Genomic DNA, 14,717 nt, shown 5'->3' with positions numbered 1-14,717 from the left:
AGTTCACACATATTAAAATAGTTGAGGAAAATGATTTTCATTTTAACTTTACAAAATAAATGTAGGGAGGGATAAATATGGATGAGTTAGAACTTTGCTCATCAAACCTTTAAAGTAAGTGCAAATTATTTTTCAGAGGAAGTGCAATAACTTTGAAATCTATGCATGAAAATATATAACTTCCCATTGAGATGCTGCTCATTTGAAATTGTGTAGTAATATACATGCAGTTTTGTTCTGTATGATGCTTAAAAATATAAATATTATACTTTAAATAACTAACCTGATCTGGATTATCTTTCTGAAAACTGGCAATAATTTCTATTTGTTAACATAAACAAGAATAACCAAACTTGAGTAATAGGTTTTACTTCCGCGAATCAATTGTCTGAAAAATTTGTCTGAATTTTATCAATGGTAGAGAATGAGTTATCAGTCTAATAGGGCTGGTGTTGAACATACATTCATGTATAAATATATATGTATATATGTGTGTATATATATGTATGTATGTCAAAAAATCTTTAAGGTTGGAAAAGACCTCCAAGATCATCTGGTCCATCCACCAATGTCACCCACTAAACCATGTCCCTAAGCACCATGTCCAACCTTTCCTTGAACACCTCCATTCTTTACTTGTTTCACTGATTTTTCTTCATTTCGTAAGATGCAGATACTTCTTGAAAAACGTGGCAGTTGAGTTGATGCAATCTGAACTAAGTGACAACAAAACAGAAGAATTTTTCAAAATATCCTGTGTTTTCTTTTCTTTGTTCTAGTGGCATATCTGACTCTAGACCAAGAAGAAAGGAGGGTGTGAAGATTAGCAGATGTGTTTTTAAAAACACATCTAAATATTTCATAAAAATTTAAAACTTTTGCTGTGACTCCATAGAGTAATTACATTTTAAACTTTGTATTATTTAGGAACTTGGCAGGACACCAGGAAATCAAGCTGGAAGGATGATGGAAGGACAGATTTCACAGCCAACATTGCATTTTCGCAACCCATACTCAGAGGAAAATGGACCAGTTCCTGCAGTGACAAGTAGGCTACCAGTATTGCAATATGGAAACCCTTATGCAATTCAGGAAAGACGAGGTAAGTAACTTTTTTCCCCCCAAATATAATTTCTCTCTTACTGTTTCAAAAACAATGTTTCATTCCGTGCAGCTTAAGTACCAACCATCTGTACACTGATGTACAGTTTCTTTATTGGCTACTGAATACCATTAAGGACCTTTATTTTATTGATGAGAATCAATAAGGGAAACAAAATTTTAGAGACACCTTTAGAAAAAAGATTCCTCTTCTTTTATCCTATCAAAGCCAAAAATGTTCGAAAGCCCTGATTTAAATGTAACATAGCACATCTTTAATCTCAAAATACTACTGAACAAAGATGAGCTAATTAATTTTTCTTCAGATGGAGCAGATGGCGCCTTTAATCCTGATGAGATCCAAAGACCACCTGTTAGAACTTCCTTTTGGGAACTGGAAGATGACGTAGTGTGTAGTCAGCCTTCACGCAATCTTAGTCGGCCTGATGGTTTAGAAGATCCTGAGGACAGCAATGTAAGTTAACCTTTTATATTATCTTCATTTTTCCTTGATGATATATTTACTACTGAGTATTCAAGAGTTTCCCACAGGTTTTCAGTATCTAAGAAGCGTGATCCTATTTTTTAAATATGGAATTTTTATTTTTTTAAATCACTTCCTAATTTGTATGTGGAAAGTGGGTTGTATCAGAACAAATGAAAACTTAAAGGATTCTGGTACCGGTATTTTCAGTTAAACACTGAAAGAAAATTCCTGTAGTATTAGATATTTTATCTCTATATATTAATCTCTCTTTCTGTCTTTTATGAATCTGTATTTGTTAAATTCATTGTTTTATTTTATTTTATTTTTTTCCTGTTAAGCATCTATTTGGAAGAGCCGTTAATTGACTGTTACCTAAAACTGGTGAAACTGAAAGTGACAGATTCTCACTGATTCCTTTTTTTTATGTTTTAAGTGGAAACTGGTTAGCTTTCTTTCTAATACAGTTAACTTTCATATTCCACTATAAGATACACTTTTAGTAAATTGGCTTCTGTAATGAACTGGACCATATGTCTTCATTTGAACAGGAACAGGCTTATTATTCTTTTTTTATTCCAAGAACCCTTGCACCTTCAAAAATATTAAACAAGAAATACTTTTCTGCAAAGTATTGTGCTCTTTGCAAGTACAGTGGTATCATGACCTGTTTCTCATTTAGTCTAGTTTGCCACATTTAATTGCTATTAACCTTTGCAGAAGCTGATCAGTGTTCAGACAGGCATGATTTTAGCCCTGGTGCTCAGCACCTATAATGGAGAAAAATGTATTTCTCCCTCCTACCTTTTGCCCCCAATGTCCATTACTGTGAATAATTAGAAAAACTGTCAGTACTTCTCCAGCCTGTTTAAGATCTAGAATGTGAGCTTAACGCTGTTGCCCACCTTTACTTCACATTTTGCATATTTAAACTGATCATTCTTGACGTAGATACTACATATGACAAGCTCTTCTCTTCTTTAGTCATCTGCTTCAGTTTAATTAGCAGGGTGTTCTTTCTGATCTATGTGCTTTGCCCTCTTGCAAACCCAAGAGAAACAGTGCTAGAGTCTTGTGCTCATTTGCTGACACAGCTTAGATTTTTGTAATGAGATGGAATATAACAGGCTTAAATAAAGTTCAACTTGTGAAAAGGTGCCTTTAAATCAAGTAATTTATATATATATTTTTTTACTTTCAAATGAGAATCCGTTACTTTCTCACCCCAAAAATAGGCTATATGTGTAGAGTGTACATGGAAATGAGCAGTTGCAAAAATCTTTCTAGAGAGATCTAGTAATATGCTAAAGATAAAATAGTTCTAATGCAAAACTTAAGTAACGAGGGAGAATTTCCATATGTGTAGGTAAGTTCTGCAGAAATGACAGGCTCTGCCTCATGAAGAATCACAAAATGGCTGAGGTAGGAAGGGACCTCTGGAGAACACATAGTCCAACCCCCTGCCGAGCAGGATCACCTAGAGCATGTAGTACAGGATGGCATCCTGTCAATTTTGGAGTATCTCCAGAGATAAAGACTCTACAACCTCTCTGGGCAACCAGTGCGCTGTCACCCTCACAGTAAAGAAGTGCCCCCTCATATTAAGCTGGAACTTCCTTTGCTGCAGTTTGTGCCTGTTGCCTCTTGTCCTGGGCACCGCTGAAAAGATCCTGGCCCCATCCTCTTGACATCTTCCCCTCAGATATTTGTACACATGGGTAAGATCCCCTCTTGGTCTTTCCCAGGCTCAGCAGGCCCAGCTCTCTCCAGGTGAGGCCTCACCAGGGCTGAGCAGAAGCGGAGGATTACCACCCTCAACCTGCTGGCAGCACTTTTCCTAATGCTCTCCAGGATGCCATTGCCTTCTTGGCCCCAAGGGCACATGGCTGACTCAAATCAGCAGATACAAATGTACACATATGAAGATTACTGTTTGTTTTACTGGTTTTCAAAATAAGCTGTATGAAATGTAATTATGTGCATTTTAAAACCAAAAACATACAGAGCTCTTCGCTGGCAGAAGGTTCCTTCCCAGAAGAAAAACTCTGGTAGTCTTGCTGCTGTGTTACCCTTGTATGGACTGGTTGTCTTCCCCTCTGCATTGCTATTACTGCATCTTATGCTAGGTTAAGAGCTTGGTGGTACTGTCGCTTCCACCACAGCATGGATGTTTTGGTGGTATCTCATGTACGGTGATGAAAATGCCTACAATATTTATCTTGTCTAAGAGGAGGTATCTTCTGGGCCCTGAGACTATGATACGTATGGGATTTGAAGTAGAAGCTGTATACACACAACTGTAATACGCAGATTTGACCAAAATTGACCTTTTTTCAGTCTGTAAGGCAAGGGGGTGGAAGTGCATGCATGCGTGTTTAAGAAACCTTTTCCACTTGCTTCTCCAGAATGGGGAAGAACAGGAATGGCACTTCGTTTTCTTTCAGGTATCCCTCTAACCTAAGGAATAGTTCAGCAAACGGAGGCAGCCTAGCAAGTCAGACTTACCTGCTGTAGTTGCTGCTCTCATTTCCATGCAGTTGAGTCACTTTATAAGCTTCATTAATCTGGATGGCAGAGGAGAAATTCAGAATGCTTCTCCACGCTGTGTTTTCTGACAGGAGATGAGGTAGAATCGCTCCTCTGCAACTGTACTACTACCTAGGGCCAGTTAAACAGTGATTTCTGAGAGGAATAAGCTGCCCTGTGTTAATCATCACAGATAAGCATGCATGCGGTATTGATTTTGTGTAGAATATTTGACTTGCCACAAGTTCCTGCCATCATCTGCTCAGCACTGGCTTTCCATTTGCTCATGCTCTCGTAACTGAACCAAATGTAATCGTTTGGAGCAAGTCACTTCTAGAAGCAGGTATGCATGGGAGAGGTCCATAAACAAAAATATATTTTTAATAATAAAGTGAGTTTTAGAAATATAGACCTGATTACGGTTGGCAGTAAGCCCAGAATAACTGTCCCGAGACTCTTAAAGAATGTTGTGAGTCACAGGAAAAGTGTGGAGTGTAACATTTGGCAACTGACGGCCAGGTGAGGATATTGAGATGAATCCACAATGGTCTTTCTTTTAGCCAAATAACATTAAAAAAACACACAACCACTTAACTACTTTCATCAGCCCGATCTTACTGGAGATGCCTGTTACTGTCCTTTTCTATAGCATAGACATAAAAGGAGTAGCTGGCATCCAGATACCCACGTACCTCTTGGCTGCTTGCAGAGAGGAATAGAGAGACTGTGAAGTGTTTGAATAGCCCTTCTCTCTGGTTACCTGCACTGTACGGAGCTGCTGTGGCTGCTTTCTGATGGTTTAGAGCTTGAGATGGTGTCACCTTGCTGGTGACAGCATCTCAATGTCAGGTCAGGTCTGGGGGTTTTGTTCTGGGTCACAGGTCCCTGTTGCTAATTTCCATCTGGCAGACTTGGAACTGATTATGTGAGCTTTTGATTGTAATCAGTAAAGCAGTAGGTATTACCTGAGACAGAGTTGGTTAGTTTTGGTAAAATTAGGTGAGTTGTGGTTGTATGTGACTATTAATGTCTACTTTCCCTTAATTTTTTGATGGCAAACAGACTTTTTTTTTTTTAAAATCACACTTTATTATGTGTAATTGTATAAGTGCTGTGTGATAATGCAGTTATTGCCAAACTCTTTCTGTAAAGCAGCTTCATCTGGCCTTCCTGCTTTGGCTTTGTGGTTTTCAGGGGGTGCTTGGTTTTACTAAGGGAGAGTGGCCGGTTTTAAAATGTTACACAGTGCTTTCCAATCTGACATCCTTTATAGGAATGAGGAATGCATCACTGGTTTTACTAACTGGAAGAAACCAGGCCCTCAGTGACTGTGGACCTGTAAGAGCTGTCCTCCCTTCATATAGGCCTGACTTTTATGGGGTGCACTTTGGGAGTTTTGTCTATCTGAAATGCTAGAAATACTTAGACTGCTGGATGAATCCAATGAAATGGCACATTTTCCTGTTTTTTCTCCAAGTTACCTCTAGGGGAATGTCTGAGAATTCTTAGTTATTGTTCATTGTGTATTCCTTAAGCATAAGTTGTGATCAGAACAGCTGTGAAATACTGCCAGGCAGTGATGAAGTCCTGTATTAGAGCCCCATATTAACTTCTAGATAAGGAACTCTTTGCTAGTGATGTATTTGTTGTCCAAACAGAAGACAGTTACCATTATGTTACCAGTTATTGTCTGCTCTTAATGTACTGTTCCTTAATTATACGGTGATCCCTGTGATACATACTGCGAGGGATGCTCTGTATAGATTTGCTTTCTTCTTTTTGGGGTTAAGCTTAAGAAAAGGTTAAGAACTGATCTTCCCATACATATTTACTTGGCCAAGAGCAAAAGTACGGTGAGGAGACAGACTCTCCATATCTCAAGATACCACGCTGTTTAATATGGCCATTCCTGCATGGTGCACAGGTCAGAAGGTACAGGAAGGAGGTCACAGTATGATTTTTATCATTAATTGAACTGGTTCATGAGAAGTTATATCCTTGGGAGGCACAGAACAATGTTATTCTGACATGAGAAAAGCCTTTTTGAAACTGTTCATAATTCAAACCTTTGTTGAAGCCAGTGCCTGCAAGGCACTGCCACTCACTGTTTTTGTATTTGAGTAATGCACGCCTAAAGACTTAGATATTCTCTTTCGCAATAGGGAAGACTATGATTTTTGTGGTAGTGTAACCTTCATGTGGAAAATGAATTACTTGAGGAATGCTCAGTCCTGAATGCTGGTACAGTTGGGCGTCCAGGTGAGCAGTTTCTTTCAGGTCCATGTAAAGACCTGTTCCAAAAGTTGTTTTTTTGTTGTTGTATCCATTGGTAATTTTGAATGGGAGAGGAGACCCATCACATCAGCCACATAGTTACGGTTAATGCCCTCACACCTAGTTGGTATTTGGTATTGGTAAATCCTGACTACTTGCTCAAATAGCTGAACAGTTAATGACCCTTCATAAAACAAATAGCCTGTGCACTTGTCATGGGGTCTGCTCATCTGTCCTACGCAAAGGTTACTGCAGGGCCTGAAGGTGTTGAAGGAGCTCTTTCACCAGAGGAGCACCTTGTCCACCTTGCCATTTTTAGCCAAGTGTTAATAAGTAAGTGCTGACAAAACATACCTCGTGGTCAAGAAACAACTGAGTGACAAACAGTAAAGGATTATAAGCAAGTATTTTCTAAAGTGTTAATTGAGCCTGTATTTGTAGTGAAACTATTCTTTCCCCAAGAAAGATGCAGATTCATTTTCTCGGGTAAGTCCTGGTGAACTTACAAGTCTGGTATTCAACAAATTTGTCATGTTTCTGGCACCACATAAGCTGTAGCATTGTAGTATGAGAGTACTTTAAATAGTTTTTCTTCTTTAATACATACATCCTACCTCTTCCGTGACAAAAGGAACAAATAGTATTTTAAAACCCATATGCCCTTTTTACTGCAGGTGCAAAGCAAGCAAGTTAGACAGGAAAATATGTCTGTTGCTAGCATCTGTCACAGCAAGCCCCACTAGCTGCTTAATGGAAATGTTAAATGGTTGAAGCTAAACAGCTGTTGTCAGGAGAAGAAAAATATTGAGGGAATCTTCCCATCCTGCCCTATTTCCATTAACTCTTCATAAGGACAAAGTACGTTAGCCTTAAAGTGAAATACATTTGACTATACTTGTTAGCTACCTGTATGAAACATACCGCGTGTTATATATGCTCCCTTGCATCTGTTTTTGCAGACCAGCTAAATAATTCATAATTCTGGCATGTACTGTGTCTTTGAAATGAGAAGGAAAATTATTTAGGAGTTGGAGTTTCAAAAATCTTGCTGAATGTACCTGTTTTCCCACCTTGAGATGAATGGGTTTGTGCTGCGTTATCGTAGAACAGAACCATGGTGCTGTGTTCATGCTGCATAAAGAATTGACTTAAAAACACAGTTCTCATTTTCTTCCCCTACCTTCAATTTATTTTCCTGTTGCTGGTTTCCGCCCCTAAATGTATTTGCTTAAATCGCTGTGCTTGTGTAAATCTTGATTCCTAAAAATATCACATATATAAAACATATAAATATATATACTAAATATCATATTAAATACATATAATAATATTCACATAATATAAATTATAATAATTATATTAAAAATTATACCTATCTTCTAAATAAATATATCTACTATATATAATATATTATATATATTATATATATATTATATATAATATATATCACATTATATGAAATATATATATATATATATATTATACATTATACATAAATATATGTATTTTATATATATATATATATATATATATATATATATATATGTATAAAACAAAGACCAACAAAAAATCGTGGCCCTGAGCACGTCGGAAGGGAAGTTTTCAGAATCAGTCCCTGTTGGTATTCTTCATTTTTCTGCTTAGGAGTTCCCCATTCCTGTTACGATCAGATTTCTTCTCTCGTGAGCAGCGAGGAGCAGCGCTTGCATTCTCCAGAGGTTGAGCTGCCTTCCTCCCGTGCTTGATGGAGGCAAACCTGAGAGGCGTCAGCCCCACCATCCTCATCAGCATGCGCTGCAGCTGCAGCTCCTCACGTGCTGGTGGTGGTGGTGCCGGGAGCACAACTGACAGGGCTGATGGGGGAAGCAGCCCAACAGGGCAATTTAGCTGATGCGCCTGACTGCGGCGTGCAGCGCGGGGCATGCTTGGCTGGCGATGGCAGCCCAGGCAGATCGCTCAAACCTGACTGTGGGGAGGCAAGCACGTGCACCAGCATCTATCTATCTATCTATCTATCTATCTATCTATCTATCTATCTTTACTGTTACTGTAATTTAAGGTTGACAGATTTTAAGAACCTGACTTGATGTTCTATTGTGTAGAATTCATTTTTGAATTTTGGCTCTCGGTAGCAGGCTATTACAGTATGGAGCGCGGTGCCCTGTACGTGGTTTAACACAGGTTTTTCTGTTCTGGTTGAGCCCCCAGGCAGTAACAGTGAGGTGACCTGCATTTCCGTAGTTACTCTATCAGTAGAAGCTTTCTAGTAGTCCTGGCACAGGTTTCTGTTACATGGACGTGGTCAAAAGGCAGTCTGTTTGGCTTTTCATGTTCATTAACCACATCTCCCTTTTGTACACCGAAGTAAAACTCATCCTAAGGTTAAGTTTCAGCCATGTTTTGCTTGATAGCAAAAAGATGTATTGAGAGGGGGGAAAGTAGCTGCCTCTTATTTAAAATACTGCTGTTTTTTTAACAGGACGATGACAACACTGTACCTTCTGCTCCCAATCCTCCCAGCCTTCTTTTGCATGAGCGTGGAACAGGTTTTTGCTTTGATTCCAGGTAAATGTTTATCTTTTATTGCTCTTTAATGGGATGGATCGGCTTCTATATCGCTGGAGTCCTTTACTCAAGTTGGGGGAGAGGGGTTGGAAAAGGAAGGAGAAATACTTTTAAGCATTTTCAATTGATGTTTGGTTTACAATTAACCATCAGAATTTGCTGTTACACAGGGCAGACTATTTGTTGTACCTTATTTTGACTGAATGTCAAATGTCGTTTGGTGAATGAATGAGTAACTTTTGTTTTCTTTCTCCCTCTTTCCAACCTAATTGTGAACCTAAGTTTAGAGCTTTTATAAAGTGTTATGTTTGCTAAGAGCAAGCATTTATGAGCAGAGAGAGTGGTTTCTCATGAAACCGCTTGGCCATTAAGACATTCAATAGATTTGTATTCAGTGGAGGTTGGAATTATGTCAAAATGATGTAACTTTTTAAGCGCCAAGTTACTTTGGAATCCCTGTATAAAAAACTACATTAACCGTATTGAAGGCTTACGGCTAAGACATTTTAATTAACTGTGTGATACGTACACAGATACCAAGTCTGCTCAAATTTAAATTAGTAGTAGAGCAGCAGCAGGAGCCTACCTCTGTATTTTATTTGGCAATAACAGATTAAATAACTTTCCTTTTTTTTTTTTTTTTTCCTTTCTCTCCACCTCTTCGTGAAGCTTTGATGTGCACAAGAAATGCCCCCTTTGTGATGTGATGTTTCCCCCTAACTATGATCAGAGCAAGTTTGAGGAGCACGTGGAAAGTCACTGGAAGGTGTGCCCCATGTGCAGCGAGCAGTTCCCGCCTGACTACGACCAGCAGGGCTTTGAGAGGCACGTCCAGACGCACTTTGATCAGAACGTTTTAAATTTTGATTAAATCTTTTGTTTGCAGTGTAGCTTAAAAAGAAACAACTTTGAGTAGTCCACCTATGGAAAAACAAACCACAAAACAACAGTACAGCTTTTCTTTAACAGTGCAGATTTCTGATTAAAAGCTAGTGTACTCTAACGGGAGCCATGATAAATCCTGGCTGTAAGCTGCTATTTGAGTTACCTTCTCCCTCTACCTAACATTATACTAAAAAAAAAAAAAAAAAAAAAAGACCTTGTTGTGTATGTAGCTATTTATTCCCCTATCCAGTAGAATTTGGAATTTGTAAGGACTTAGGAACGACTCAGCCTCAGAACAAAGGAGACCAGCTTCGTGATGTTCTTCAGCTGTGTAAAACAACACCAAAGCTCCTATGGTTTATCTTGACCGTGAGAACTGAGGTGTGATTAAAAACGTAATAAATAGGTGTTTCTCCTAGCAAAGTTGTGTAGCCTCTTTTCATCAGTAACAGTTAAACCAGGGAGTTGCATAATTTACATAATTTACCCAATGAAACTATAGTTTTCTAGCACATTTCTGAAATGTAGGTGCACGTACTGTGAGATTACATGCCTGCAACAAAGGTAATGGCAGATCCTTCAGTTTTACATATGCAGTGCTTGCCTTAAGGAATAATGTTCAGTGAAGTACGTTATACTTTAAGGCAGAATTTTTGAGTTGAAAGAAACCGTTGTGCTTAAATGCCTAGAAATTAATTGTTTAAAAAGTCATTGCCATTATGTTGCAATTGCATTCAGTAGAAAATATTGTTATATTTTCACAACAGTGAATTGTGTTCATTTTTGCTTAGGGCTTTTAAAACCTTCTGCATTTTAACTTTATGTATTTCTTTCCAGTAAGTAAAAACATGTGTGTATATCTAAACATTTTATATTTACCTAACTGTATTAAGTAAATTGCTTTCCACTTGTTGTACAGTAGTCTTGTTACATTAAAAGCAGAATTATTCATGGAGTCAGTGGTCTTTTTTTCCCCACTACTTATTTTGACATAAAATAAGCTGGAGTTTAGGCTTTACATAATTGCAGTAAATGATGGTTCAGTTTTGTATGACAAAGTAACTGCTGCTCACATCTATTTATGTGCCTTGTTTTAGGGAGACTTGGGGATTTAGTGTTTGAGTAACTTCTGTTGTGTGCAGCTCTTACTTGTGAACATAGGCAATATCCTGTTCAGTGCAGGGTTTATTAAAAGCTGCATGACACAGATAGACTGCAGGGCACTGAGCAGCAGCTACTACAGCAGTCCTCTGCATTCCAGGTTAGGTTTTTACATTTTTTTAAACTCCCAAACTCCTGTCGGTAGACAGTTCAAGGTAAGGCATGGAAGTACTGAAACAATATTTTACCATTTTTTTAATAACTCAGTAGTGTATGAAAACAGAACTCACTATAAAAAATAAACATTATTCAAGTTACGGTCATATTAGTAAAGGTGTCTGAAGTCTCAGATGTTGGTATCCTACACAGGAAGACAACCTCACACCCTGGTTGTGCCAAAGCAGACTTCTTTGAGGTGCATACACAGGGAATTGCTGAAGTTTCCCTATTAAATAGCCACCCTCACACAGCCACTTAAAATAGCAATTTAGATTTTAACGATTCCTCTTTTCTTAGGGCTAGAGGCTTCATTTGTGAAAAATCTTCACAAGAAAGGTTCTCATACCCTTCCATTAGAAGGGGAGGGTTCAGGAGCATCACCACCACCTCTTACCTGGCAGGCTGAGCCCTGGTGTGACGCTGGAAGGAAACATCCTCTGCAACCTGAGTGTCCTTTTGCCTGCTTACATCCAAATGCTCCATTTTCTCCTCCCGGCTGCAGCACCCTGTGTGTTTGGCTGTGTGAAGGATGCAGCTCTCAAGCTGCTGCAGGTGTTACAGAACAGAGTTTGATGGGCCCAAAGTAAAAATACACAAATAAGACAGCCCAAGAGCTTCACTCCATGTTAGTGACAAGTAGAGAGCAGTCATTTTAGGTCAGAGGCAGTTTATTTTAAATGTGATTTGATTTACATTTATAAGCAGCTTTCTTGACAGGAATTCGTTAAGTTGCCTTCAGTTCTAAAACAAACCTCTGTCACTTTCAAACTTAAAGTACTTTGTCCCCAACAAAACATATGAAAATATAATTTAAAGCACACTTTTTCACAGACACAGTACAATACATTCACTATACACAGTATAACAAAATAGTCCCATCTTTACCTGTTTAATAATACTGTCACAATGAATAGGTAAATAGAAACTGGAATTTTGTTTTTATAGTTGAAAGGAATTTACATGCAACAATGACATTTTACGACTGTTTAGCTGTTGAATTTACTTACCCAGCCTGTAGTTTCTTGCACTAGGAGCAGAGCCAAAACATAGTTGTTGGCCACGTCTGTTGCCAAAACTGCAGAAGGTAGGAAATGGCCCCATGGGGCCTTTTGTGTACCAATAATTCTCATGTCTGGATCATCCTCAAAACCCAGCTGACAGCACTGTGCAATACAACCACTGTCATCTCTTTAGGATTTGAAAAAGTGGTGTTTTGTTTAAATACAGATGTTCGAACCTTAGCGTTTAGGATGATTCCCAGTTTTTAGAGAGATTTTTTTTTTTACTCAGCTGAAAAAATAGGCAATTGTCATCCTTAAAACATTTTCCTTTAAAGCTTTGGAAAAAAAAAATAAAGGGAAAGGCTTATTCCTCACGTTTTGAGCTTTCTTTTGCACTTAAAAGGATGGGAAATAAGCAAAGGCGATTACTGTACTGAACGTTTTGCATTCCTCCCTGACCCTTGCCACGTAAGCAGTGTTTCAAGGTTGGGGCAGGGTGGGGGGTGCCCCCTCGATGCAACTGGCCAGCTCAATTCCAAGAATAGCACTTGTGAGAGAAGAATGCTCAAGGCAGGATGGTAAGCAACAAATGTTCAGGTATGGCCCAGACACGAAGCTCTCTCATGCTGACTTTAGCTCTAAGTCACTCTCTGACCACCTGCTGCAAGAAGCACTTAAATCTTCGATAAGGCTCATATGTCATATTTCAGCAAAATTAACTGTAAAGCTAAACAGACACTTCCAAATGGAATGCAGTGACCTACGAGAAGCAAAAAACGTACAAAGAAAACCTCAAAATACAATGAACAGGAGGGAGCGGCATCGGCAGCTCCCTGAGCACAAATAATGGACCTCCTTAAACCATGCGCAGAATTTTTAATTTTTATTTGCAACCACAGGCACATGCTAGTACAGTAGTTGCAAGAATTGGCAACACATAAAACATTAAATCTGTTGGCAATAGAGAACTACAAAGTGCTTTAAGACTTCATCTGAGATGAAGATAATTCTTTCTCACACACACATAAATTTGCACTTAAGTATTTCCAAATGTCTTTCTAACAGATATTTCAGGGGTAAATATTTAGTTGGACTGGGATATTGGTCCTCAAAAGTTTGATGGGCATGAACATAATATAACATCTTGTACAAAAAAAAAAAAAAAAAAAAAAAAAAGTAATTCCTAACACTAACGTGATTGTTTACTAGTTCAAATGGCAAGATTTTCAGCATTTCAAGAGGGGAAAAAAAAAAAAAAAAAGATTTGCAAGATAATATAAAATACAGCAAGCACACATTTTTATGTATGTTATTTAAGTATGAAAATATTTTTAGCATATTATGTTAAACATTCTTTCTTATTTATATTTCCATTACCTAAAAGACTTGCTACTCCACTGATAACTCCATAATGTAAGGCATGTTAACTATAGTTTGACAATGGTGGTATTGTTTTGGTTTTGCACACACACTGACAGATGCATCGGAAGTCTTCATCACATTACAATCTTGAAATTACATCAGTGCCAAGCTCTCCTCCCCTTACTCCTATTCAACACTTCAGTACAACTAAATACGCGACGCCCCCTAATTTTCTTGTTTTTGGAGAAAAAAAGTTCTGAAGAACCTATAGCTTTTATAGCACCTTATCTCAAAGTAATGAAAATGGGTATGATGATTACATGTGCAAATGTACAAAATCATTAACTCTACAAAGATACATCATTCCAAAATTACAGAAAATTTTAAAGCATGCATTTAATTGTTTAAAGGGTTGCTGAATGCTTCCCCTGAAAAAGGTGGCTGTTCTCAAAATCAGCAACTGCTGGTGAGGATTTCTTGGCACATTTGTGACCAGCATGTTATTGCTGCATCTTCCTGATAATCTCAGCAGACACGGGGGGATGGAAATTGATTGTGTGGTGCCGCAGGCCCTGAGCTGTCTTGTAACTCTTTCCACAGCGACATTTGAATGGTTTGCGTACGCGGATTTGCGTTCTGTGGCCGTTCTTGGCGTGGTACTTTATGCCATTCACATTCTGCGAGCGAGAAAGCAGAGCGTTAGTGGTCGATTGGCCTCGAAACGCCTCGGTGTCTGCTGAAAAACACAACCCAGCTAATGGTAGGGGCAGAATTACTCAAATTGCTAGGAACCCTCCAGGTGTTGTGCATGTGTTGTGCTCCAAGACAGGGTGGGACAGGAAGGAGGGTGATCTGTGCAGTCCTAATGTATCACACCTGGGTAGTTCTGATTGTTATCTCCCAGCGCATGGCACTTTCCAGAAATATTGCTTGCTTAGTGGGATCATACATAAATGTTCTTTGCTTCCTGCCATTTTTTAATTTTTTTTTTTTTCATATAGCATTGAAAAATGTTATCCCGAGGTTCATTTACAAGCAAACAAAGGTTTGGCATCAAGACTCGAGTCACACTTCTTCAAAAAGCTGGAGCTCCCCCCATGGTGTTTTTGTTCCGCTCTGTGTCATTGTTTGTAGATATGTCTTTAGGCACCAGCAACTTCTGATAGTTTACACATTGTCTCCGAAGAATTAACTGCAGG

The 14,717-nt window shown here is 38.5% G+C and overlaps 2 protein-coding genes across 8 annotated transcripts in view; one reads left to right on the top strand and one right to left on the bottom strand.

Moving 5' to 3' along the window:
- TAX1BP1 (Tax1 binding protein 1) overlaps positions 1 to 10,790 on the top strand; it is a 56,803-nt gene extending 46,013 nt beyond the window's left edge. For all 7 annotated transcript variants that reach the window (XM_072033519.1, XM_072033518.1, XM_072033520.1 and 4 more), the window contains 4 exons: positions 928 to 1,102; positions 1,428 to 1,576; positions 8,865 to 8,950; positions 9,620 to 10,790. In XM_072033519.1, coding sequence (XP_071889620.1) covers positions 928 to 1,102; positions 1,428 to 1,576; positions 8,865 to 8,950; positions 9,620 to 9,821 — 612 coding nt within the window. In that variant the 3' untranslated portion in view covers positions 9,822 to 10,790. The remainder of the gene's footprint in view (positions 1 to 927; positions 1,103 to 1,427; positions 1,577 to 8,864; positions 8,951 to 9,619) is intronic.
- Positions 10,791 to 11,802: 1,012 nt separating this feature from the next.
- Positions 11,803 to 14,717, bottom strand: part of JAZF1 (JAZF zinc finger 1) — a 183,661-nt gene continuing 180,746 nt past the window's right edge. Inside the window, exon 5 of the mRNA XM_027450981.3 lies at positions 11,803 to 14,195. Within this exon, the coding sequence (XP_027306782.2) occupies positions 14,019 to 14,195 (177 nt within the window). The 3' untranslated portion in view covers positions 11,803 to 14,018. The remainder of the gene's footprint in view (positions 14,196 to 14,717) is intronic.

The sequence above is a fragment of the Anas platyrhynchos genome, chromosome 2, assembly GCF_047663525.1.
Source record: "Anas platyrhynchos isolate ZD024472 breed Pekin duck chromosome 2, IASCAAS_PekinDuck_T2T, whole genome shotgun sequence".
Lineage (NCBI taxonomy): Eukaryota > Metazoa > Chordata > Aves > Anseriformes > Anatidae > Anas > Anas platyrhynchos.
Note: the sequence above shows the minus strand (reverse complement) of the source record. Positions and strands in the feature narration are given on the sequence as shown.